Consider the following 27,023-nt stretch of genomic DNA (forward strand, 5'->3'; position numbering starts at 1 on the left):
AGTGGTTGACTATATTGTTCCTTGATTAAATAATCTGGAGGCTAGATGGGGAGATAGAGAATTAAGGCACAGTAATGAGCCTAAAGGACACATTGTGATTGGTACCTAAGCCCATTTTAAAGACTAATGTGTGAATGGTTTCTCTATATTTACTGCTCTGTATATTTATTCATTCCATTAGCTGAATATAAAGGACTTATAATACTAATGTGTGCAACACAGTAGATTTAAGTCATTTGAAGAAAGCTTATGGATGGTTATCCATGGTTATGGATGGAATAGTGGATGTTTTATTATAGATTATGGACCATCACACCCCCCACCCCCCTCCACACACACAAACAGACACACACACACAAACTTTTGTAGGGCCTGAAAGCCATCGAGAGATACTGTAGTTCATAATTATCTTTAGATATAGGCAAATTTAGGAGACTTTGTTGGTCATCTGCTTCCCTTTTCAGTCACCGGTTAAACAACGAAGCAATTATTTATTGTTATAAAGAAAAAAAAAAGTCCCAAATCACCAGTGGAGGAGGAAACATGAGCGGGCCAGGCTACAAGTCATAGGGGCATAGGGAGATAGGAAATAGAGTCATCCATGTGGCGTGGGTGTAAACTGAGAAAATGAGAAAGAGAAGAAAGAGACAGAAAGTTATTAAGTATCCTTATCCACATATGATCACTGAATGTCTTCCTGGCCTGCAAGAACCCTGCCGCCCACCTAACGTTTGATAATTACACTTCATTAAGAGAGCAGGTAGTGATGAGATAAGCGAGTCTGATAACTGAGAGCAATGTGAGAGCGAGTGAGAGACATGGAAGCCCACTGGAGGCATATGATGTTGTGGAAGGATCACGGGAATTTGATTATGGGAGAAACAAAGCAGGAGTTGACTCGGGTTGGACGTAGCCCAATCTGTGATTTTATGTTGGGAGGTTGGGTTTGGTTTCCAAGTGTGCGTTTGCTTGTTTGTGTGGCTCCACGAGTGTGTATGCATGAGTGCCAGTAAATTTATTCTAGCTCAGGGGTCTGTATTTATTGCCTTGCTTTAGTGTCACATGAAGACGGACAGGTCTGGACCTCAACACAGAATGTAATAAGGTTTCTTTGAGACGCACACACATACACGACACACATCCCACAGCTTGACATCCCTCCCCCTTGCTATTTTCTTGCACCAGCCATACCTATACCCTCTATATCATGTGCTGTAGTAGTGCTAGGGCAACAGCAGCAGACTAGCACTAGCCAGTAAGGGAGTACTGCAGCTCGAGGTACTGCAGTAAAGGAGGAGCAGAGGCCACCTTTCTTCAGACGGACAGTCATGTGGGAATGTGTCCATATGGAAAGACCCTTTACAGTATGGGCTTGTTTAAGAGTGGCCGAACAGAATCAGTACAAATGCGCGACGTCCCAGAGGAGCAGTGAAGAAAAGAGAGAGCTTCTGTATGTGCGTGTAGATATGTGTGGTGCTGTCAGTGTGAGAGAGTGAGAGGTGGGGACTGCAGTATTCCTCCAGCGGGAAGCATTGATTTTCCGGCCCAGCGTGGGGATGTGAGAAATGTCAGCCTCTAATTGAGTTGATAAAACCGTTTTGAGTCTCAGACGTAAATATGGTTTCCCCCACAAAAGGCCACCGCATTAGACAACTCCCATTGGGATATCTGTAAGGAATGAAAGGTCTCCTTGTGTGTGTGTGTGTGTGTGTGTGTGTGTGTGTGTGTGTGTGTGTGTGTGTGTGTGTGTGTGTAGGTGTGTGTGCGTGCGTGTGTGTGTGTTTATATATACATACTTTTATGCATGTGCAGCTCAGGTCTGCACGGTGAAAGGAAAAGACAGGCATGGAGCTTCTGAATAAAGTGTTTTCAGTAAACAGTTTTTGTTGTGGCACAGGGGGCAGAAATGGATATTGTGAGAGCAATGCAGAGGTCATATCCATTAGAGGTGTAGAAGGTGTATAAAAAAAGGATAAATGAAGCCTCTGCTGTCCCTGTTGATTAGTAGATTGATATTCAGAGAAGGGAGAAGATTTACTTTCTACTTCTGTGTAATGATATTTATGTCGTCATAACAAATGTAGAGGAAATTCACCCTATTGTTTAGTTTTTCTCTGAGGTTTGTATTGTTTTTTTATTATGATGTCTTGTGGCGTTTTAGAATTATTAAAGTATCTAATAGTGTATCGAAATCTTCAACAAAAAGATTTTGTGTAACCTTAACTGTGCTCATCATTAAGATGCTTGACAGTTAAAGTAATCAAGTCTGAAGTTCTGAGGTGTGTACGTAAACACATATGAAAGTACAGTTATGCCTGTTTGCATGTATTAGGGCATGTGGGCAGAGTGATAATTAGACAGGGCTTCACATTTTATTCCATGCACACACCTTCTAACTCTCTCACATTCAAATGTACGTAGGTGCACACACATTTGTAGCTAAGCACGCTGCTAATTACTGACATAATTAGGCAGACAACCATTCGTATAGGGAATGCACACTCATAAAAACACACACACACCTACACACACACACGAACGCGCCCACAGAAAGACACACATTACTTCCCTGGTAATTAAGAGTATTAATTACAAGCATAGCTGTCCCTGTGAGGCTCCGTATCACTCACAGACTGGCACGCAGCAGGGTTCTTATTACTTTATCTCACCACACCATCACTACTTCTCTCTGTCTCTTTCTCTCAGTCTCTGGTTACACATGCACACACATGCTTTCAAATATACACCTGCTGGATAAACAAATGTTACCTAATTAGTCAGAGACAGATAGCAGGCCATAGGTTAAAATCCAGTAGCTTGGGAACTAGGAGAGATGTGCTTGCCAGAAGTAGAACAGACCAGCGTGCCTGGTAGGCCCTGCCAGTTTCTTTGATTTTGTTGCGAGTTGAGTTGCCCTATATGTTTCATATATAAGGCTTTAAGGTCCAGTTCTCATCTGTTCTGCACATGTTAGGTTTAATTTTAAAACTGTTTTCTTCTGAACTGCACTATATACAAAAACTTACTCAGATTACAGAGCTGTAGAACTGTAGGACAAGGCACAAAACCTGTTGAAGGGCTTATTCCCAACAACAAGCTAGCCTTGCACTGTGTTGCACTGGAGCTGTGGTGCACCCACAGCACTTGAAGGTGCATGACATCATTTATGAAGATATTTTATGGTTAATTCCAAATGTCACAGTGGTTATATGAGATAGTCAAAGCTTCCTTTGCAGAGGGCATCGTAGCACATATGCCCTGGATGAGAAATGTCAACATATCAGGTAAGGAGGGAAGAGTTGTCTAGCACTGATGTAACAAATTTAATTGCAATCTTCAAAAAACACACACATACACACACACACTATGGAGCTAAAAGTCATCTGCTATATGACTATCTATTCAGCATACACAATGAAATAGCGGTATACTTGCATACTGTATACATAGCTTATTGTCTCATTACTAATAGAGCTATTTGAGGGAGTGTTTCAAAATACACACAGGACATTGTTGTTTATGACCCAGCAATCTTCCCTCCTGTCCTAAAGCAATGTGAGAATGCAAAATACCGATGTGTTGCTTTGTTGTTACATAATATATCTTTGAATATACTGCATACTGGAATTGCAGTACTAATGCTTATGCATGATTTATGATTTTATGACTCATTTTATAAATTCACTTTGTTAATGATGCATGTCTTGTTCCTTCTCTTTCTGCTTCTTTGTAGTGGATGGCTGTACAGACTGGTCAGTGGACTATCTGAAGTACCGGGTCCTTCAGGGTGAGCCGGTACGGATAAAATGCGCACTGTTCTACGGTTACATCCGAGCCAACTACAGCCAGGCACAGAGTGTGGGCCTTAGCCTCATGTGGTACCGCAGCTCTGGCCTTGGCCACAGTGACTTTGAGGAGCCCATCTCTTTTGATGGCGTGCGCATGAGCAAGGAGGAGGACGCAATTTGGTTCAGACCTGCTGACCTTCAAGATGTGGGCCTTTACTCTTGTGTCTTACGGTAAGTTTGAGTGATGTCTGTTCATATGGAACATGGAAATATGGAACATGGAAATATGGAAGAACCTGTTCCTACAGTAAGGCAGATGAACTAAGCCTCTTACTTATAGCGAACTACCTTTGAAAGACATTATCTAGAAGCTACCAAGGTCACATACAGTAAGAGTGAGAAGCTGACAAGCTTCCTTTAATTATGTTTTTAAAAGTAGGGTAGGTCATTCTGTCAGTTAAAACTACAACTTCTAAATGTGATTAAGGAAAAGAAATGGGGTTCTTATTCTTTTTAGCAGAAAGTATCTACCAGAATGGACTTCTATCTCTATGACAGTGTCAAACAGGAAACATCTATCAAAATGAACTACTGTCTCTTTAAATGTGTTTAAAAGTGCAGATTATCATGCATGTGGTTAGATTAATTGGCAACTTAACATTTCCATGAATCTCTACCATGGAGGTGAGATTGCATTATGCTTAGAATCATACCAACTATACTGTTAGAAGTTTTTGTACTGTGATACCTATATGTGTTGTCAAGGGAAATAATAAGCATGTTATAGCCATTTCATTTCCCAAACATACTGTGCATGATGGTGCTTCTGGAGAGCGCACAGGACAAGCAGCACCGGGAAAATACAGTGCTCTATAAATCTTAGTATCCAACAATAGTAATATTACACTTAATAATCTAAATACAATATAGCTACTGCAGAAGAGGAGAGGACTTCAAGGGTTACATACCTAGATGCAAATCTGATATGCACATGCAGTGATAAAAGTAGTCAAAGCTAGAGAGTCTGTTTCTGTACTGTACCTGCCACGACCGTATGACTCGACAAGTTAGAAATGATGTACAGTACTGTGCACAATTTAGCAACTCCTCATATTTTAGTTTCCGAAGAGCCAGACTTGTTTGTTTTTCATGCGGTTTTGAGCAGGCCTTCTGAAAGTCTTCAAAAGTTTGTCTTTGGACATTTGCTGGAGTTTGACCCATTTTCAGTCCTTGTACCTCACCAATTTCAGAAGATTTTTTGTTTGTCTGTTTTTTTGGTGAATCACTCAACAAGGAGTGTGTCAACCTCTAAATCACTGGAGCATAAAAAAGTACCTACAAAACATATTTCTAGAGACATACTTAGAAGTTGATTATTACTGACAGGGTTTATTTAGAATAAAACAAACTCAAAACTCTGTGACTGCTAAATTCAAATGTACCTGAAATTATTTACTTTATATACTAAGCTAATATTATCCAAATAGAACAGAAATGGTTTGTTAAGAAATATTAATATTTCAAATTAAATCCGCACATATTCAATTTCACACTTGAGAATAAGTGGCAGGGCATATACTCAAAGGCGACATAATCTCAAATTTTTCATATAAAGTCAAATTAAACTCTCTTTTCATGAGCAAATGTGTCTTAAATCCTAAAACATCTCAAAGATTACATGACATGACTCTTATAGAGCTGTCTTTGTATGAGTGTTGAGAGACAAGAACTGCAGTAAACTATAAATCAGCGTGAAAACGCAGGCAAATGTTTGCATGTACGCTCATCTTGAACGGTTACATTTAGATAAGGTGGAGTGAATCTCTTTTAAAATCAAGTTCTGTAACCATTAAATGTAAGTAAAAGTAAGTTTGTCATTGACCACATTATCAACTTTATCAACTTGAGACAGAAGCACAATGGAGTTGCATTTGTGTGTTTAATAGAGCAGTTATACATACTTTGTTTTCAGTTAAAATTAAAATTCTCCATTTGGTTTTGCATAGAAACATTTACAGACACACAGATGCAACCAAATATAGGCAAAAAATAAATTATTAAATAAATCCCACAGTCAGACTTCAGTGGGTTGTTACATAGAGACTTTTCGTAATACAAGATGCATAATCATGTGGCAGTAACTTATTAACCTATACAGTAGAGAACATCCCTCAATAAACGCCTTATTGCAGTTCTTCATTTCAGAGAGATTTTAATAAACCCTGTTAAAGGCCTCATAAAGACCCAAAGAGGCAGGATACATGGAGTGTGACCAGGGGGAGTGTTTTTGTCTGCAACGATACCCTGAGCTATACCTGCATTTCATTGTTGCATGCTGTAGATACAGTTTTGCACAGACACTTTCAAGTGCTGTTTTACTCTCAGTTAATATGGTCTTTTATTATTAACAATTTAGTACATGCTCTTATTTATAGTTGCAATCAGAAGTTTACATCTTATATATCTTTAATTATTTAAAAAAAAACAAGAATTTGGTGCACAAGTTTGAATTTATTTTGTGTTTTCTCCAATCTACACGGGTTCAAAAGCATATATACAAGCTTAAGTAAATTTTTACAACCCCACTAATATTTGGTTACATGTACCTTAGAAAGTTGCACCACAACTAGATGCTTGGTAGCCATTAACAAAATTCTAGCATGACTCTTGCTGGATATTTCCCCACTCTTCTTGGCCAACGTGATTTCAATTTGTTGGTTTCCTGGCTTTGACCCAGCATAGACCATATTTTCAATAGGGTTGAGTGGTTTGGGGAGACCATTCCTAAAGTTTAATGTTTGTCTGCTTTGACCAAAACCAATGTGTGTTTGAGCTGTTGAAGCATTCAGTTGTGCTGAAAGCCTGACTGTTTAGCTCTTGATGTGAGATGAAGTTGAAGAATTTGGAGGTAGTCCTCCTTCTTAATTATTCTGCTTTGTGCAATATTCCAGCACCACTGACAACAAAATAGCCACAGGGTACGATGCTACCACCACCATGCTAAACAGCTGGCAAAGTGTTATTATGTTTGAAAGCTCCATCGTTACTCCTCCAAATATACCTCTTGTTATTGTGGTCAAATAGCTCAGTCTTTATCTTGTCTAACCAAGAAACCTTTCCCCAGAATGTAATTGTTTTGTCAATGTAGGCAACTGCAAATTTCAATTAAGTTTGAAGGTGTTGATTTTGGCAGCAAAGGCTACTTTCTTGCTTGGAACCTTCTTAGTTAACGGCGATTTAAAACTCACTTCACTGTGGACAGTCACGCTGGTGTTCCACTGGTTACCAGTTTCTGGCAAACTTGAGCACAGATGCTTACTGAGCATTCAAAATTATTTTCTTTGCCAATTTTTCCAGACTTTGTCAAAGTGGTGATTTATCTTGTAGAAATCGTACTTATGTACAATTGTTTGAACTGATCATTTTGGAATCGTTAGTCATTCAGAAATGCCTCCAAGAGACTTTCCCAACTTGTGCTAATCTACATTTCTCTTTCTTAGATCTTCACTGAGTTCTTTCCCAACGTTCCCATTGTTCAGATTATTATTCAATTCAATGAGTGCTGTCAAACAACAAAGAGAAACTACCAGTTGTAGTCAATCATGCTCACTAATGAGAAGTTAATGGGCCTTGGCAATGTGAAGACATTGTAAAACCTTCAGCACCACTTATTAAAAGATTAAAGTGAGTGTATCTATATATCTGAGCCGTGCTTTTTAAAGTGATTTAAGATTGATGCAGTATAATCATTGCACCTTGGATAAAGAACAGGTCAGAACAATTATGTCCATGATGACTGTTGATAAACTTCTGGCCACAACTGTATACACTGTGTTGGAAATTCTGTGAATGCTATATTTCTGCAGAATATTGCAATCGTAACAAAGTGCCCCCAGCTGTGTTTTCCTCTCTGCTTGTGTTGAGCTGAGAGGATTTCGAACTTCTCAGATATCCTAATCAGACCACTGCAAGAGATTTGCCTCAAAGCTGAAATCAATTGTCTTTTTGTTATAGTGTAAGCTTTTGAGTCACACACTGTAGCACATATGACCCAAACATTCTCCCCTAAAACTCCCTGCAGGTAAAGAGGAGTCTTTTCTTCACCCCCTTTAGATCACAAATAGGACTTTCAGTATACCTTAATTTATCTGGAGACATCTCAAACAACCCTATAATAATAATAATAATAATAATAATAATAATAATAATAATAATAATAATAATAATAATAATAATAATAATAATAATTGGGATGAATAAAAAAATGACATAACCATGCTACTATATATTAAAAACAACATCTCTAACATTTTCAAAAATTGAATATATAAGGTTAGATTTATAGTTTGGCTTTCTATATATAATATGTAAAGTTAATAATCTGGCTAATAAACCATAATGATTTACTTGGTTTGTTGACTCTTGTAATTAATGTATTCAATTAAAATCACAATATGTGCCACTGGTACAGTGTAGCATTTATATTTTATTGTAGACAGAGCTTCACTTCTCTGTGTTTTATTTTCTCTTAGATTATTTGCTTTTCTCAAAATCTGTATTTAGCCATTAATTAATAGCAAATAATTCATTTTTAGTGTTTGCACAAAGTGCTTGCTCAAAGAGAATTTTTCAACTTACACTGTGTCAGTGCTATATCAGTAACGCCCTTGATAGAAAATAGTTGTTAATGGAGACGTTAGTATCTACTGAACAGTTGGCACTTGTAAGGTTTTACAGGTACTTATATTCATGTACACTTGGGTTAACTATGATTTTTAAAAAATGTTATCAAAAATAGACAATTAGAGGGTGTTAGGGTGCCTGGGTCGTCGACCCAGTGTTTTGTGTTTTTTGGTTCTTTGATTTTGTTATTTCATTATATTCTAGCTTTGCCTTATGGGGTATAGGATTATTATTAGTTTAGGTTCTCTGTGTGGGTTTTGTTCGTTTTAGTGTTCTGGTTTTCTGTCTGTGATCCATAGTTGCTGTCTCCCCGTGTCAAGTATGCGTCTCTGTGTAATGTTTCCTGTTTTACTTTGAAGGTCCATGTCTTATGTTAATATATCTGGTTTTGCTTCCCCTGTCTCGTTAGGCCTGATTTGCCCCAGCTGTGTTTCCCTCTTGTTTCCCATACCCTGATTGCTCCCTCTGTGTATTTAAGCCCTGTGTTTCTCTGTGTGTCATGATCTACCATCATAGATGCTGTGTGTTCTGTCTGCCTGTGTAAGTTGTTTGGATACTTAGTTTTGTTCTGTTTGAGTTCACGTTTGTCTCTGGAATCTGCACTTTGGGTGCACTTTACCACTCCTGCCTGCACTCAGCCTACAAATGACAGAGCGTATATATTGTAATATACATATTTTCATTCATCATCCACTACTAATTGACTGAAAACTTCAATCACTGGCTTCATTTTTCAGCATGACAGTGTTCCTATCCTGTACACTGCCACACAATGTAGCAAAGACATATCTTAACATAGCATCATGTTAAAAGAGAATGGAGCAAAGGCATCCAACATCCCAAGAACAGTTTTAAACGTCCTTCAAGAATCCCGGAAAACTATCCTGAAGAGTACTTAAAGAAATGTACAGAAAATCATAAGAAATTACAAAAAGTCATCCCTAAGAGAGTTCAGGCCGTGTTGAAGTATAAGATGGTCATATCAAATACTGACTTTGTAGTTTGTAGTAGTTTACTTTAAGAAGTTTGTAGTGCAGTAAAAGCATTTGCAAAGTAGAGACAAGTGTAATATGAGTTTAATTATTTTTAAGAACGTTTTATTTATGTGGTTTTAGTAGATGTGTAGAATTACACATCTGCTATAGAACTAAATATTTAGTAATACACATTTAGTATATGTTGCTTTCCAAAAAAAAAAAACCCCACATGTATACAAATTGTAACGTGTTTAACCAGTTATAACCTTTTACTGTAATGTAGATAATAAAATAAACTACAGTAGAATCTCCATCTGTATATCATTCCCTTTATGTTAAGGGTTTTGTCATTTTTCAACCAATAAATCATTACACGGGCCTCGAAGAACTTGTTGGATATAAGCCAACATGAATGCACTGAACATTCCTACGAAATTTTATCAGAATTCATTCAAATCTTTTCGAGCTATTGTGTTTGCAGACAGAATGATGACATGCATGCAAATGCTACCAAAAACATAACCTCCTTGGCAGACGTAATGAGGGGTCTCTTAAGACTATTTGCATGGTATAACACCATGCTACAGGATTGATTAGTCTGAGAGTTAGTCCATTGTTAGGTATTTGCAACATTTATACAAATTTATGTTATTTAGTATTAATTAATATGATACATGCTTTTATAAGGTGCATAAATGGTATAACTGGGTCATTTTAGCCCATTTTGTTAGGTGGTTGCCAGGCAACATAATGACACTATACCTCGTGTTGTGAGATATAGATGAGAACCTTTAGGGACCTTAGCTGTACCTGTATGCCAAATTTAAATATTAAGGATACACATATACCTATTTATACCAAACTGACTGTGGTCAGATTGGGTTGTTTTAAGCCATGGAGACAAGTTTTATAACATGAAAGAGTTAACTGGAATCAGCAATTTAGAAGCACTCATGATTATATATCCTATAATGACCACTCTCTTGTCAAAGCTGTTAGTCAGTACTTTTAAGTCCTTGTCATTGTAAAGTTCAAAGTCAGTGTTGTAATTTAACAGGCTAAAGCTGACACAACAAAAATGTGTCACTGTCCTAACATCCCCTGTCTGTACAGTATACATAATACATTATCCTATAGCTATGTGTATGTTGTGTAATGTCTATAATTGAAGGTAAATCTGTTCTAAGTCCAGCTTTTCGCTAAAGCCCTCCAGGTGTTTTTCTCAGAAAGAGATACTGAGGCACACCACACTATTTCTCTGTGGATAGACTGTGCGTACATTTATTGTGTGCATGTGTGTGTGTGTGTCTGCATGTGTGTGAATGATTATTTGTCCTTCTCTGTCTGGAAATTTAAGTCCAATTGCCAGTTTTCATGTCAAGGTGACTTAATTTACATACCAATCTCCATGCTCTCTCTTTGACTCTCTCTCTTTTATTCCTTTGCTCTTTCCCCGCCTCTCTTTCCTCTGCATATCATCTCTCAGGTCTGTAACACTGAGTCAGAGTCACGGAGCCAACAGACTTTTTTTTCCACTCTTTCACTGCCACAGTCTCTCTACTTTTTGTGGATAAATTATTTTATAATACTTCCAGTAATAAACCTGTATTCTAGAGTATGCGAAAAATGGTGCATTTACTTCCCATGATTACGCTGTCCAACATGTTAGATAATAATATGTGGAGAATTACAGCTACCACGAGCTGCAGACAAATATCTAAAGCTGCTATACTTAAATAGAATGTGACAGACGTGAACGACACCATAGGAGTGTGCATCGACCTCCGGCTGTCCATCAATCAAGCGTAAGCACCAACACCTTCCCACAATGCCACAGGGTGCCTGCTGTGAATATTTAACATGCAGAGATGTCTTCTGCAGGCTTCTTGGGCACTTCGATGGTTGATACAGGTTCTGGCTTGACTTTATATATGTATAAATTTGCTTACATGCAAATGTGATGTACATGCCCGTGTTTGTGCCATTGAGTGTATGTTTGCATAGTTGTATTTGTACAGTAGACAAATACAGCGTATTGTTCACGTGTACTCTGTAAGCCTCGAGCAACACATCTTCCCACTCTGTTCCCTACAGATAGGAGGTATTGAGTCAATAATGTTAGTTTTCTGCACCAAGAGGGCATAGCTCTGTGGGGCTATCTTGCATCTTGCTTGAGCTTCCTACAGCGTCTTCTAGATGCCCTTTTGGTCATTTTTATGTAGGAGAAATATGCAGGGTTTTTTTTTTTCTCTGATTCCAAGTAGCTACAGTGTATTCTCATTTTGTCCCTCTTAGTACTATCTGTTGCTAGCCTTCCATAGCAGCACATAGCCACACATGTCTTTTAAGCATACATGGATGCGTGGGTGCACACGTGCATGTCTGCGTCTGTGTTTTATGGCCCCAGGAGGTCAGAGGTGTTTATATGAGAGAGGGGACTCCCTTATTGCTTCCATAACCTGAATAGATCATATGAAACTCCGTCATTTACAGTGAATGGGAGCATCTGGCCAGCCATAAATGTAATGTAATGAAATGAAAGCCCATATGGCCTGTACAACCAGCCTTCCAACAAGGTGACTGACCAAGTGAGAGCTATCCCAGACAGACACACATTAAAAAGAATGTGGTCTTTTGGGGTGAGGCCATTTGTAATGGTTTGGATCACGCTAGTCTCACAGACACGTGGATCCATGCCTTCGTTACCCCCAGACTCAATTACTGCAATGGCATTCTTTATGTCATCGGAAGTTCCTAACAAACTGTGGATGTGTTTACCGGTTCACTCACTCACTCGCACACTTTTTCTTGACCACAAGCACCTCTCCTGGCTTGCTGTTCCACATTAACTGAAGCTGCAGCCCTTTTGGTACACGCACGTAGCCTTTAACTTTCCATTAGCTATAGAACCTAAATGTCTAAATCAGTTGGATTGGACATTTAGGAGTCTTTTACCAGCTTCCTAGTACTTGCGCCCGTATGAGAGTAGCTCAGGTAATTGTGTGGTGAATTCACACAGAGCAAGTGGACATCATGTGCTATGCCTCTTTCACACTCTGCCCAGATAAGAAGGTCAGTAATGATAGTTTGTCTGACCCAGGCTACTTCCTGTTGTGTTCTACAGGTGAGAAAAGCACCTGCAGAAATATCCCAGTTTGATTTTCCCAACATTGTTTGGAACTTATGTGGAAAAGTGTATTTCATTTTTTCAGGCACAGACCCATCCACAACCGTCACCATACTCCCTCCTCCTTCCCCAGATACATTGAGGAGTGCATCACTGTCTTAAACTGTATATAAATGATAGACAATTTTGGAAATTGCATTTCATCAAATGATTTCCCCCTTTTTCTCTTTCTCTTTAATCCTCTGTTTATAAAGTACTCGCAATGTAGTACTCAGACTACAAGCAACTGCACCAAGCTACAAAGCTTCAGGGACAGGATTAAGGGATACGATTATCAGTCTTATCCCTTTCAAAGACTCTGCATATTCACAAACAGATATATCTTTTTAGAGATGATTTTATGTAAGTATCTCTGCAAAGTGCTTTCAAACTAGAAACATATTTTTTTTCAACTTTTTACAACCTCACAGCCCTGCTAAAGTCTGAAAGAAACTGGAGCACTGAAGCTAAATGCCAGAAAATTCCTGCGATTGAGGTCCAAAATCTTGTGGAGAGACCTCCAAAAATAGTAGAAACTATTACAGTGGCAAGGGTGTCCACAGATTTTCGGCCATGTATCATAGGCTTACCAGGGAACACTTTGTTACAGTCAGTTCTTAGCTATGTGTCAGTGGTGATAGGGACTGTAATGAATGTGGCTTTGATGATCGTTTTCATAACATTAATTTAAAGACAGAGTCATCTTTCTTTCTCGAATATCAAAGCTCGGGTCGTAACTCAGGTGGTTGCTGAGAAAAAGGGGGAGGGTTGAGTCCTCGAGAGGCCATGAATCTTTCACTGTCCTGTTGTGAGACCATTTTTGCATTTCTCGATTTTTCAGACAATTTCAGCTCCCCCCCCCCTAAAAAAATTTCAGAATGTAGTCATGAATGTTTTCCACTGGTTTTCCATTATTGCTAGCACTACAAACACAAAAAGAGGGCGAGCGAGGCAGAGGGGGGTAAAAAGGAAAAGAATAATAACTGAAAAGGTATCAAAGGAAAAAAAACATGGTTCGCTTTTTGGTTTGTGAAACAGAAAAATCATATAAAAAGTTTCCTTTTTCTTTCTTATTCTTTGCAGATGTTTTTATTGAGCTGACAATAAAAGAAGACTAAATAAGAGCGTTATTATAATCAAACTCATTTGTTAACTCCTTGCATTGTTCTTCTGTGTCAACAGAAACTCTACATACTGCATGAAGGTTTCCATGTCTCTGACTGTGGCGGAAAATGACACAAACCTGTGCTACAACTCTAAAATGAGACGAATGGAGAAGGCTGAGCTCAGCAAGAGTAAAGACATCCTCTGTCCTGACATAGATGACTATGTTGAACCTGGCAAAGAACCAGACATCACCTGGTCCAAGGTGTGCTTGCTGTTCGACTGAGCGTGCTTGTTAATATGTGATTATGTTTCTTCTGCCATATGATCTTTGCATCATTATTTTATCCTTGCCTGGAGGCTCAGTGATATTTTTGTTTCCTGAATCCTCTTATTTGTCAGAAGGAAGGGGGCGTCTGTCTTTGTGATTATACAACCGAGAAATATTCTTCAGTGCTTCATTGGTTTGTTTTCATCTAATTTCTCGTCTGTTTGTGTTTAAAGCCTTAATGGAATTGTGTTTCCAGATTACTTAGGCAGATTATGTATAAAGGCAAATTATGACAATGAAATCCTTAAGCTACATTCGCAATGTGCCACACCATTTTGAGAGTCATCGAAAGAGAGTGAGGAGGGAGCAGAGGGCAGCCACAGAGATGGCTTTTATAATGAACACAAAACCTCTATGAGAAGAAAATTGTGCAATGTCACTCTGTGCCCTGTGGAAAGAGTGGATACCCTCCAAATGCTCCTGGTCCCTGATCTTTATTCAGCATGCACCTCCGCCTCCATCACCTGGGTTCTTGCCTTTCCTAGGTCAGGCATGGCCTGCGGACAATGGAGTGCATCCCGGAGAAAGGCTCATGCCAGACTAATCACAGGCAGATCAGCGGTAGATTAGCTGGCCGGGCTTGACCTCTAGGTTTTTCCAGAATTCAATTACGATCTTGGTAATGACTGGGAGTGCTGGAACCCGGAGTTATTTGGACCACTGCGGAGCCTCCGTGATTGAATTCGAAGGTTGCCGAGAGCAATGGTAGAATAGAATCCACCGAGCCACCGCTGTCCCTGGCTGAGCACCAAGGAGCTGAAGAAAGTATCATGTCATGAAGTCACTCACTTTGCCTGCTCATGTATACTCGCATTCGCACGGATGTAGCACAAACACACTTATTTTGTCAGCAGAGAGTAGTGTAAATAAAATTCTCTGTCTCTCTGTGGCCTTTGTAGAATATTGAATGGAGAATATTCCGTTCAGTGCAATAAATCTTGATCAGATAAGTAGGACAATAGCTTAGCTTTATCATTTTAGCCTATAAAATTATTATATCAGAGTGGCGAGCTATGTGTTTTTACCACTTTATTCACTTTTTTTTACACTCAGCATTGTTAAAGTGTTTGAAATCTCATGGATGTATATTTGTAAAAAAAATTCTGCAGGTGTTAAACTTCTCAAGGCCTTGCTTTCCCTTGCATCTCTGGCCACACAAAGTCCACAGCGTCTTTACACTTGTCACTTATGTGACATCTGACACCTCACATGATATATCAGGATATAGATTTTTACAGTTCTGATCTGCCTGTTCTTTGGTACACAGGAGTGCCATCCGAAGCAGTGGCGTGCAAGCATCATCCAGAAGAGAGACATTCTGTCTATCCAAGAGGTAACAGAAGATGACATTGGGAATTACACCTGCGAAGTCCAGTTTGGTGGTTTTGTGGTTAGAAGGACGACTGAACTCACAGTAACTGGTAAGTTCTCAGGAAAACTGAAGATGTGTTTTCTGCGTGTAGAGGCGCCATTTATAAAAATTCTCCACATAGTAGCACATGTTTTAAGAATGAGCAGAGTAGTAATTATAGTAGACAGTTGAATAAAAGGAGAGGATTGTAACAAAGATGCACACGTAGCCACGCACACACTCTCATACAAACACACACACACACACAAATACCACAGGGTATGGCAATGATGTCCTGCTGTTGTGTTAATTGTTGGAGGGAGGTTGAATGCTGTGGCCTGGCATCTATCCCTCCTTCTAACTCAGCACTTTCCAGTCAGCTAAGCAGTGTTGAAATATTTAAGGCTATAGGCTAAACTCGTTCACACAGAGAGCTAAAGAGCCAGGACCAAGGTCAGTAGATTTACAGTGCACTTACTCTTTGTTTCTATCCATCTCTCTCTCCTTTTTTTTTCTCTTTACCTTGCACAGCTGCAAGGTGAGCGTGTGACAAATAAACGCATTCATCTGTTGAAACCTGGGAATTGGATCCTCTGGCTTGTGTGTTCTGCCAGGTTAACTGCTCTGATGAGGATTGAGGGTGAATCTAGTTTTTCCCTTGTCCTTTTATACTCAATGTTCCCGCCTAAAGAATACTGATCTGTCTGATACTGACTGCTACAGTATATTGTGTACTAACACTGCTATATTGAGTGGATTCTTTGTTTTCAGTTGTGATGTAGCAATTACAAGAAATTATTCAGCGCATCTTTTTGATGATGTTTAGGATAGTGGTATGATAAATGCAAATATTTAATATGATTTCATTATTAAAGGTTTCCGCATAGATTTTTCATGGGCATGTTTGGTTTTTTCCCCACACTGAATATTTGTGAACACAACACAGCACTTCTTTGAGTAATTGGCCATTGTTGGTATGTAATATGAAGGCATTTATGCATTTGAAGTGCACAGACTGCTGTCTGGAAGAGAGAGAGAAAGCTACATGTCTTAACCTGAGCAGAGTGTGCTGTTGGATAAGATTAAAAGTGATCCTGGAGGTGTGGTTTTGAGAGTGGCTGTGGTTGTGACTGATGGGCTATCAGTTTATCCACGGCAGGGTTCAACAGGCAGACACATTAGATTTGGCATTATTGCCATTACTATCGCTGGGAGAGCCTTCCCAGCTTGGTTGACTCATTACTCTAGTACGTGAGTACCCCTCAGTTGTGGGTCATGTAGTTTGTTAACCAGTTTGGGTTTTTGTTCCATAGCTCCAAGGCACATCACCAGTGTTGAAAGTAACTTTTTTCCCTCCCTAGATATTGTGGTATCTACAGTTGATATGAGCAGAATTTGCAGGTTCGCTAAGCATTTAGATAATAAATTGAATGCATTTAAATAATTTTGGAGCAATCCAAAAGCAAGTTCAAGGTATTCTGGCATGCGGAGAACTATTTATTTATTTAATCAACTTTTTGGAGAAAATGTAATAGCAAACTCTGAGGACTTTACCTTGCCAGTGTGCCCTAAAAGAAACTTTGTTGTTTCTGCATTTTTTTTAGTGAAAGGTGAATTAAATCTCTTCATCTTTTGGTACCACAACAATTCACCTTGGCTAAATTTACTTTTTGTTGTTTTTGTTTGTTTTTGATAGATTTTGTTTTAAGTTGTTTTGAATTCATAGTGCACACCTTAGCATACCTGTTCAACTGCTCATTTAGAAAAAATCTCTAATTATCCAATCACATGGCAGCAACTCAGTGCACTAAAAATGATTGTGCACCAACGCTTTCCATCCAACCTGATGGGGCTTTCTCCCATTCTTCTTTGTAGAAGAATGGGAGAAACAGGTAAAAAAAAAAGTGTGCCAAGCTTGTAGCATCATACTCAAAAAGGCTTGAGGCTGTAATTGCTGCCAAAGGTGCTGAGCAAAGCCTATGAATACTTCTGTACAATTAACAAATTTGCCAGAATTTCAAGCAAACCTGTTTCATTTTGTCATAATGGGGGACTGAGTATAAAATTTTGTGGTAAAAAATGTGGGACAAGTGAAGCGCTGTGAATACTTTCCAGATGCACTACAGTATAAGACTGGAAAAATGAGTGTTGATTACTGCTGCAACATTGAGATGGTAGGGTCAGACTCTGGCGTAAACAACATGAAAGCCTGGATCTGTCGTGCCTTGTTCAGGCTGCTGGTAGTGGTGTAATGGTGTGGGGGATATTTTCTTGCCACACTTTGGGCACATTAGTACCAGCAGAGCATTGTTTGGACACCACAACCTACTTGAGTGTTGTTGCTGATCACATCCATCCCTTTATGACCACAGCCACCCATCATCTGAAAGGTCCTTCTAGTAGGGTACTGCACCATGTCCAAGAGTTCAGATTCACGCCACAGATGTGGTCAAATCTGCAGCAACTGTTTGATGCTGCTATGTTAATATGGACCTAAATATCTGAGAAAAGTTTCCAGCACCTTGTTTAGTCTATGCCACAAAGAATTAACGCATTTCCAAATACAAAAGGGTGTCAACCCCAGTACTAGAAAGGTGTACCTAATAAACTGCCCAGTGAGTATATGGTCTAATAATACTGTTGGTGTGTTTAATGCTATAAAATGTGTAGGTTTCATGAGTGAATCCCATGCTGGCTGTGCACTCTAAGTACTTTAGCGGTATCTATGTGTGTTGTCAGGTTGACCTTAATGTTCTGTAATGATGATGTCATAATACCTTTACTGCATTATAAATCAACAAAAGAGACAACAGAAAGAGGGAGAGGGTGAGATTTGGACAGAGGCAGAAAGAAAAAGAAGAAACAACAGTCATGTGAAATACATATTTACTTTCCCTTATCTTTTCATATGTGAATTCAACATGTTGCCTCCATGCAGAGTGAGGTATGAGAGCCCGTACAACAGAAATGGTAAATCACTGGGAAGAGCAAGCTTTCAGGGTAAAGTAACAGTGAACAATAATGAGCCAGTGAGTGCAAGAGGATAACAATGAATATTTATTTTCTCACTCTGAACCTATTTTACACTTAATCATATTCATCAGAACATAAAGTGCTATCATTTGTCATGAAAACAGAGTTAGAAAGTTTACACTCGGGACACGATTTCCATCCAACCTGATGGGGATGAATTTATGCTTTTCAGCATAAATGCAGCAGAAAACTATCAACAGTTTAGCAAGATTCTTTTGACAGGGAAATGCAGTAATGTAAATGACTGCGTTCTCTTCTGAATTCTCTACTCTGCTTTTTCTGTTGTAAAAGAAAAAAAATAGGGGGATACTCTAAACACTGTAGTACCACTTGATTTAGCCTTAGTGGGATACCTCCTCTTTTAAAGCCGTAGTCTCCTGTTAGAATCAGATTAGCTCCCTCTCACCATGGGCTCATTTCCTTTAATAAACCTACACCATCATCCCCTCAAGTGGGTGTGCGATTATCCACATTTTATCACATCCTGTTAAAACCGACATTGCCTGGACAGCAAACATAAAAGGCCAAACTACGTCCAAGGGCTAATGTTGTAGTCTATTTGATAGGCCAAGAGGACGAAGGAGGTCATTAAGTTTAACTGATCTTAAATATAGCGCAATAGATACTGGCCTTTGCTGTGACCCTGCCTCACTGCAGACTCACTGTGTGTGTGTGTGTGTGTGTGTGTGTGTGTGTGTGTGCGCGCGTGTGTGTGTGTGTTCTGACCCTACTCCACTATGTAATGACTTCCATTAGAAGCAGTAGAGGAGCTGCTATCTGGAATAAAGTAAGTCTTGTAATAGAGGTTAACTATGAGCATAAACACAGGCCCTCACAGATCAGGCTGATCCAGGAGCCCCTTAATCAAGCTCTGATGGTCTTCGGGTTAATCGAAATGTAAAACAAACAACTGCCCCTCGCCTCATTTTATGTTTATGTCACGGTGCATTGAAATTTTCTTATCGCAGGGAGGTACAGCCCGTGCAGCAACCGAGTGCACTGAGAACAAATGCACCATTATCAACAGATGGAAAGATTTTCCTTTTCCTCGCCCCCCATGGGCCTTCACCTCCACATCCCATCTTTAAAAGAGAGTGCCTTTTTGTGTACTGTTATAATTGATTCATAGCAGCAGCAGGTTGGCCATTCCGCGGTTCCTCTGGGGAATGCTGAGTGTGGTCAGATTTGTCTACAACTGTGTTTACCCCTTCCCACTTTCACAGACACACGGAGCAGTCTCGAAACTGCAACCCACCTATGATATGAACCGATACGAGCGCGGGCCGCTTTATCTGTGCGTGCCTGTGAGTTTGTCTTTTTAACGTTAAACATACATACTTGTGGGAATTTTGTGTGTGATGTTTCATTCTACGTCTGAATCGTTTCTGTTAAATTTTTATGGCTCTCTTAGGCCTCATTCCAGTACTGTGATGGTAATGCTACAACAGTAAAACACCAGATAAAGCTCGGTTCAGCTGATGTATGCAGCCTGCTCTGTGTTCTGCAGGAAGGAAAATATTATACAGGGAGAGCGGAAAAGGATAAAGAGAACAAGGGAGCGAAAGTGACTGATAACAGCAAAACGAGGGAGAGAGAGAAGCGATAGAACAGAGTGAAAAAGATAGAGGTTGGTGCTCGTGTATCTTATCTGTATTCCTAGCCAGTGTTTCCCAGCAGAAACAGTGTGTCCAGGACTATAAACAGACTATTATCCTAGTGTTTATCACAGTGCACATTACCGTTTGCCTCTGTCGGACTTACTGTAATGGAGTCGTTTGGTTTGATGGATGCCTCGGGCGTGGGTTTCTATCTATTGCTCCCATTATACCACTGTCTGCATCCCTTCACTGTAGAAATGTCTGCCTGCACATTCAGCATAGCCTGCAAGCATGGTGATTGAGGTTATGGCCAATGTAAATGTACCATTTGGCACAGTGAATTGGAGGTGCACAGGGCAAGAGGAAATCGAGGGGAGGAGAGGAATCGTCTACCTTACATTACCGCTTATAGAATGTCCACAGCACAAGAGGGGCGATGCTTGGAAAACTCAATTTATGTATAGTGAATGAATATGTTTATTTGTGAGGATAAAATATGTGACTGTTTGTGTCCTCGCTGTATAGGCATTGTGTCTGATTTTTATACACTCAGCAGGCAGTGTTACACCTAAGATTCCTCCATCAGAGTTTACAGAAACCGAGTGTATTTGTGTGTGTAATGAGGAGCTGATGTGGGGAGAGGTGAGCTGGGACATTGTCTCATTGCAGTAAAAGGTTTCTTACCATTCTTCCACCACAGGGTCACCTTCAGAAGCACGTGCACTTCACAGCCTTATAAAATGTAACTGGCGACATGCACATGTGTCAGCATGACTGTGTGATGTATTTATGTATTTATTTATCAAGGCAATGACTTGACTTTTACTTTGTCGGCTGGATGTAGCCTCCGTGGATGCAGCAAGGGGAAAAAAACAGAGGCAGAAGCAGTCAGCAGAGACGTGAAAGAGGAGTGTGGTATCCACACCTCCTCCATCTGTTTTCTGTCCTCATCTATCAGGCCGAAGGAGGATAGATGGATGGAGAGGCAGCGATTAGCTATGATATTATCCCATAGAGTGGGAATATGAGGAATGAGTGGTGAGAGATAAGAGGTGTGGGGTGAGAAAAAGAGATGGGTTTAGCCTCAGCTGAAACCTTCTCCATCTCCGAGTCTATGTGCTTGCGTGAATACGTTGTAACGCCTGTCGTGTGCTGGCCTGCCATGATCAACTCCCAGCCTCGGTTACTGTACATGTCCTTGGAGACGAGATGATAAAATCACACCTGAGATAAGTGTTACGCCAGCAGTTGACTTTTCCCAACTTCACTTACACACCAGTGCACTTGTGTACACACACACTTACATCAATCACACCCATGAGAGGATGGCACACCCAATATAAAATTGCTTTCAATGTGAGATGTGCAATGCAACCTACTATCTGTCACAACCTGCTGATACAGATAAATCCGCATGCTTTTCAGAGCCTATAAATTTACAAAGCAGCTCAGTTACTGGTGAAACAATAGCACTGTATAGGACGGAAGAAAATGGCTCATTAGTTTAGGGTCAACTATCACTCTCATCATTAACTAATCTGTACCCCTTGCCATATCTACCTCACCCCCCACCTCCCCGCCCTCTCCTCCTCCTGTCTCTCCAACTCACTTCATCACTATTCACCAGCTGTCCTCTTAGAGTCTGAGCAGGCCAGAGTTCACATTGTTTTAATTCAATTAAAATCGACATCAGTCTGCATGTGACGAATGAAATTTACATACTACACAATTAATCTTGCCTGACCTACCACACACTACCCACATACACACCCTCTGTCTGTGGTTATTAACATTATCTAGGCCTATAGGGTAGGTACAAGAGCATGAGTGAAATTAAAATTATTATTCTGTCTTTTGAAGCCTTTTGAAGTCTGGGTCAATAATTGAACAGTGTTGTGTAGTGGCTGACGAAGTACGTCTAAAAAGACTTGTTACTGTTATATTTTTGAGTCCAGTGAAATGGTCTCCTTTCACTGAAAGTGTCCTCTATGATAGGGATAAGTCATTCAGCCGGTGATAATGTTCATAACACTGATATCACTTATCATAGCAATATGATGACACTGAACTTATATAGCACAGCCTCCCAATAACATGAGTACTTCAGACTATGATAGATAGATAGATAGATGATATTTGATATTTGATCTATCTATCTATCTATCTATCTATCTATCTATCTATCTATCTATCTATCTATCTATCTATCTATCTATCTATCTATCTATCTATCTATCTATCTATCTATCTATCTATCTATCTATCTATCTATCTAACAGACAGACAGACAGACAGACAGACAGACAATCATATCAGATAAAGTCCAAACTATGATCCTTTCTATCTGAGTTGTTGACTACAACAACAAAATTCTATCAAGTCCTCCAGTTCTTGAGCTTCTTCAATGGTCAGCTGACTTTGAGGTTGAGCTTGAACTGATCACAAACTGTGTTTTTGTACAACTTGTCTGCAGTTTATCAATTTGTCAGATGTCTGAGGTGAAGGACTTGCTGTCACCTTTAAGAAGTCATCAAACAACACAGAACATTAAATGTCTTTTGTGTAGCAGTTTGCCCTACAAATTAATGACAAGTCTAATGATAATGATCATCATTATTGAGGATAATGGCTTCTACTCTTACAGGGTCAAGCGATGGCCTGGCTATCCCACAGATAGTTACAGGTAGTCACATATATAAGTGGTAACAATCTTGTCATCAAACTCTTGTTAGGAGTTGGATGAGAAGTACTTATAAAGTGTATTTGGCCTTTTTGTGCTTTTTATCAGAACATTTCATGATTTGCATTTCATGCAATTTGGGTAGCCTGTTGGGTAGTTCACTTAAACCACAAAATCTTTTTGGTGAAAGGCAGAGCACAAACATTTCAATATCATCCAGAACCACCTATTGTTCATCAAGGATGAGAAAGAAGGACTTTTGGTTCTTAAAATGCATGAAACTCTTCAGAAATCTATAGAAATGTTACCGCAGCTGGCTCTATTTTGAAATGTACTTCTCAAGACTGAAATTGCCGTCCTTACAAGGCTGCTGCTAATCCCGGCATTGTACGTGAACTGCTGGGGAATAGAAAAACAAAGCTCTGCTGTCACGTACTCTCCTCCGGATGTAAATCACGTTTGTTTGTTTAATCCCTTTCTCGAGAAGACAGATCTAGGCTTTCTCTCGCTCTCTGACACTTTCTCTCTCTCTTTTTGTACCTTACAATGTGCATGTTCGCACAGTCACTCCAAAGCTATAATTTTTCTTCCATGTTGTGTCCTACCCTGCTATGAAAGACAATGTCCTTTGGAACTGAACACTGAGATAGCGTGCTCCTTTCTCAATTTTGAAGTCTACATGTGAGTTATTGTACAATTTCATACCTTGCAGCAAGGTTGGAGCTCCTGTAGTTTCATTTTTAAACCCAGCAGTAGCTGTAGCAGTGCAAATGGCCTCAGTGTGAGGTTTAATTTGAACAACTAGCAGGGAAGTTTTGTCAGTTAGCATCTTGCTTATAGTATAATGTTGTACTTAGATTGGTGTTGTTTTTTTTTTTGTTTTGTTTTTTTGGTTGGTTTTTTTTATTTTAATTCTAATGACATTTCATTGCTATGTAGGCTACAGTATTTTGATTTGATGATGTTGTGACTTTTGACGTCGCAAACCTTTTAGTTTGCAGACATGTTCCTTTCCTTTCCTTTCCTTGTGAGAAAAAAGGAAAGTGCTCACAGTTCTTTTATATGCAAGAAGAGCTGCAGCACAGTTCTTATGACAGAGTATGTAATGGCTGAAGGTCAGTTAGAGGACTGTGAATAACCCTCTCATTATACACTGTCCTCAAGAAAAGGAACTCAAGAAAGGCTTTGGTCCAATTAAATGATAGGGAGTATGACCATTAACAACCACAGGGAACGTTGACAATACAAAACAGAGAAATCACCAGACACTTGATCTAAACTTTGCAGTGACTGTGGACGCCTTCATGGACACACCCTGATGTGAGTAATAAAGGGATAAGAAAGGTGTTTTTGAGCATCTGTTGGCATATTTTCAAACACTTAATGTGATTAATATGCACATCTACTCAACTGCATACAGATGCAGGACAAAGAACAGTTAAAAAGTGAGTGGAGAGACTGTCTGTGATTTTACAAGCCTGCAGGTAAGTCTGATAATGCAACATTTCAGGGTGCCAAAAGACCTTGTAGGTTGCTCCAAGAAAAATCTGGAAGGTTAAAATTTTCCATTATTCAGAGAGTTCGGCAGTGTAACAATGTTATTTTGAGTGAAATGATAGAAACTGTTTTTCTTGTCAATATGGTACAAACCAAACTAAAAAATAGCAACAATACAAGGGTAAATAATCTGTTGTAGCTTTTGTAACTACCGTCACATTTTTTCCCCTCTCTGGAGTTAATGATCTTCATAAGATTTATGTCACCCTTGACCTATACACCTTTGACACACACACAGTGCCCAATCAAAGCATCTCTGTCTCCATAGACACACACACAAAGAGGTATGTATCAGATGTGGAATTGCTAATCATTGTGTCTCTGCGGGTGTCTGGCGCTGGGATGTTGGCATCGAGTCCTTTGGGCCTCTGTGTATCAGGCTCGTTCCAGAGCATCTTTCAGATGATCGATCAGATTGGGATCAGTGGGGTTTGGAGGCCACATCAAAGCCTTGCAAGGGTGGTAGGATGCATTTTCCCACTTGGCGTGAGCACTGCTGTTAAAAATTGTCTTTCCCATCGAGGTTGCTTGGTTTACACTAATGTTTAGGTGGGCAGTAGGTGTCAAAGTACCATCCATATGAATGCCATGACCCAAGGTTTCCCAGCTGAACATTTCATTGTAATGAAGAGATCAATTTTATTCACTCCATCTTGACAGGTGAAGGTATATGGATGCCCACTAATGAGGTCATAAGGTTTTTAAGGATTGACGCTTCAAAGACTGTTATGTATGTCAAAATATGGGTGTGTGGGTTTTTTCAGCACCTTCCAGTAAGTCCGTGACTAAACACCTTAACTGTCATTACCGTTTTATGGTGCCACCACTTTCCCTGGTACACAATGGAAATAATGTCTTTACAGCAGCATTGATGTTTTTCCTGCTCTCTCGCTCTCTCTCTCCTCCTCCTCTTCTGGCATCGCTACACAGTTTGAGAGGCTGTCCAAGATGCCAGTGTCAGCATCTACAGTGTGTGTATGTGTGCATACTTTGTACACCAGTACAGCGTGTTTGTGCACATCACTGCATCCATGTAACTGCTGCACATCCCTACGTGTGAACTGCATATTCCCACTCATGAATACATGCCCAGCTGCAGTAACTGCAAATGAATGCGTTTCTGTTCCACCTGTTCCTTGCATAAACCAATTGCCACTTGAACACACAGTCCAAGTCTCCTTGCTTGTATCAGCTAAAGACGAGCTGATTTCTCTGAATCAGGTACCAATGAGACTGATTATATGATGGTAACAGGTGCCAGCAGCACCCAAATGGCAGTTTTCTTTGAAGGATGTTGCCAGGCTCCAGGTAGCCAGCAGATATGTGGGCTGTAGGTGCAGGTGAGATTATGCTGATTAACGCTTTTGATTGACCTTAGTGAGATTACAATCTGGCACTTCTGTCTAGCTCGTCAGATGCTCAACATCAATAGGAAGTGCCCTCCCTGACTCATCTGTTGTCTTTATGACCATCTCTGCTCCCCACTGTGTCAGGAACAGATATTTTTTTTTGTACTTTTAATCAAATGCGTGGAAATATGAAGTAAAATGTGCACTGCAGAAGGAGACTGAGTCAGCTTTTATTACTGACTTGCCAGTTTGCTGCAGAATGATGTGGGTGTGAGGAGTATCATAGCATTTTTTCTTGTCCTGTATATGGTCCTGCTCTCTGGTCTCCTTTATTCCTCTCTCCCTGAGTTGTGCATTTTCTCTCTGCTGCCGTTGTTGTTGCTCAGAAAGGTAGGATGCGAGTGGTTTTGTGGGCTTTTCCCCCACATTTTAAATTTTTTATATTCTCTCCCACAAATCCTTTAGCGTTCTCTCCCTCTTACAATGTTGCTTTTCCTCAGCTAGTCATTTTAAATTCTGACTAGAAAAACTGCAAACAGATAATAAAGAAAGTAAGTAAGTGCAGTTTCTCTAAAAACTCGACAGTGCACAATACTGTTTATGAATTATCTCTGTACTTCCGTGTCCCGGTGTGGTGCATTATGAAGGCTGGGTCCATTCCTACAGTCGTTGTTTAGCAGTGCATTGAAGCAGGCTTTATGCTGATTAACTGCATCACATCTGATGGATTCCAAGCGACCTCTCCACCCCTCAATATAGCTCTGGGAGCCTTTCAGGGGGAAAAGGCTTCCCTTATTAATTAGACATGAATAGGAAATCTATTAGTGAATGCAGACAAGGCTGAGTGCTGAATGAGGGGTTGCTGAGTTCTGTTAGTGCTAAACTAACTACAGTCATCTCCCCTGCCATTATTGCATTGAAAAGGAAATGGGTGATGTGCTTTCTTTCTTTCTCAAAGATATCTGTTCCATATTTGGTGAAAATAAATCCACATTATCAGTTGGTTGTATTGATGCAGATAAATAACTCGCAGCAAATTAACAAAGCTAATTGCAGCCATACCTTTTTTGGCAAGTTACCTTTTCTGACTTAAAAGACTTGCACTCACTGGCCACTTCATTAGGTCCTCCCATTTAACTAGTGGTTTATGCAAATATCAGCCAGTCACATTGCTGCATCAAAATGCATTTAGATATCCAGACATCGTCAAGGTAACCTGTTGAAGTGATTGTTGGATCCAGATGGGCTTGTTTGAGCATTCCAGAAACTGCTTGTGCACTGGGATATCCCTATATGCCATGTCAAGGGTTTAAGAGGAATGCTTCAGAAGACCACATCTGTGTCACTCCTCTCAGCTAAAAACAGGGAACTGAGGCTAAAATTCACACCGGCTAACCAAAATTGGA

The 27,023-nt window shown here is 39.8% G+C and overlaps 1 protein-coding gene across 5 annotated transcripts in view; it reads left to right on the top strand.

Annotated features, from left to right (window-relative positions):
- Window positions 1-27,023, top strand: part of il1rapl1a (interleukin 1 receptor accessory protein-like 1a) — a 170,288-nt gene that overhangs the window by 65,870 nt on the left and 77,395 nt on the right. For all 5 annotated transcript variants that reach the window (XM_085136489.1, XM_085136490.1, XM_085136488.1 and 2 more), the window contains 3 exons: window positions 3,734-4,019; window positions 13,797-13,983; window positions 15,317-15,470. In XM_085136489.1, the coding sequence (XP_084992615.1) occupies window positions 3,734-4,019; window positions 13,797-13,983; window positions 15,317-15,470 (627 nt within the window). The remainder of the gene's footprint in view (window positions 1-3,733; window positions 4,020-13,796; window positions 13,984-15,316; window positions 15,471-27,023) is intronic.

The sequence above is a fragment of the Neolamprologus multifasciatus genome, chromosome 16, assembly GCF_963576455.1.
Source record: "Neolamprologus multifasciatus chromosome 16, fNeoMul1.2, whole genome shotgun sequence".
Lineage (NCBI taxonomy): Eukaryota > Metazoa > Chordata > Actinopteri > Cichliformes > Cichlidae > Neolamprologus > Neolamprologus multifasciatus.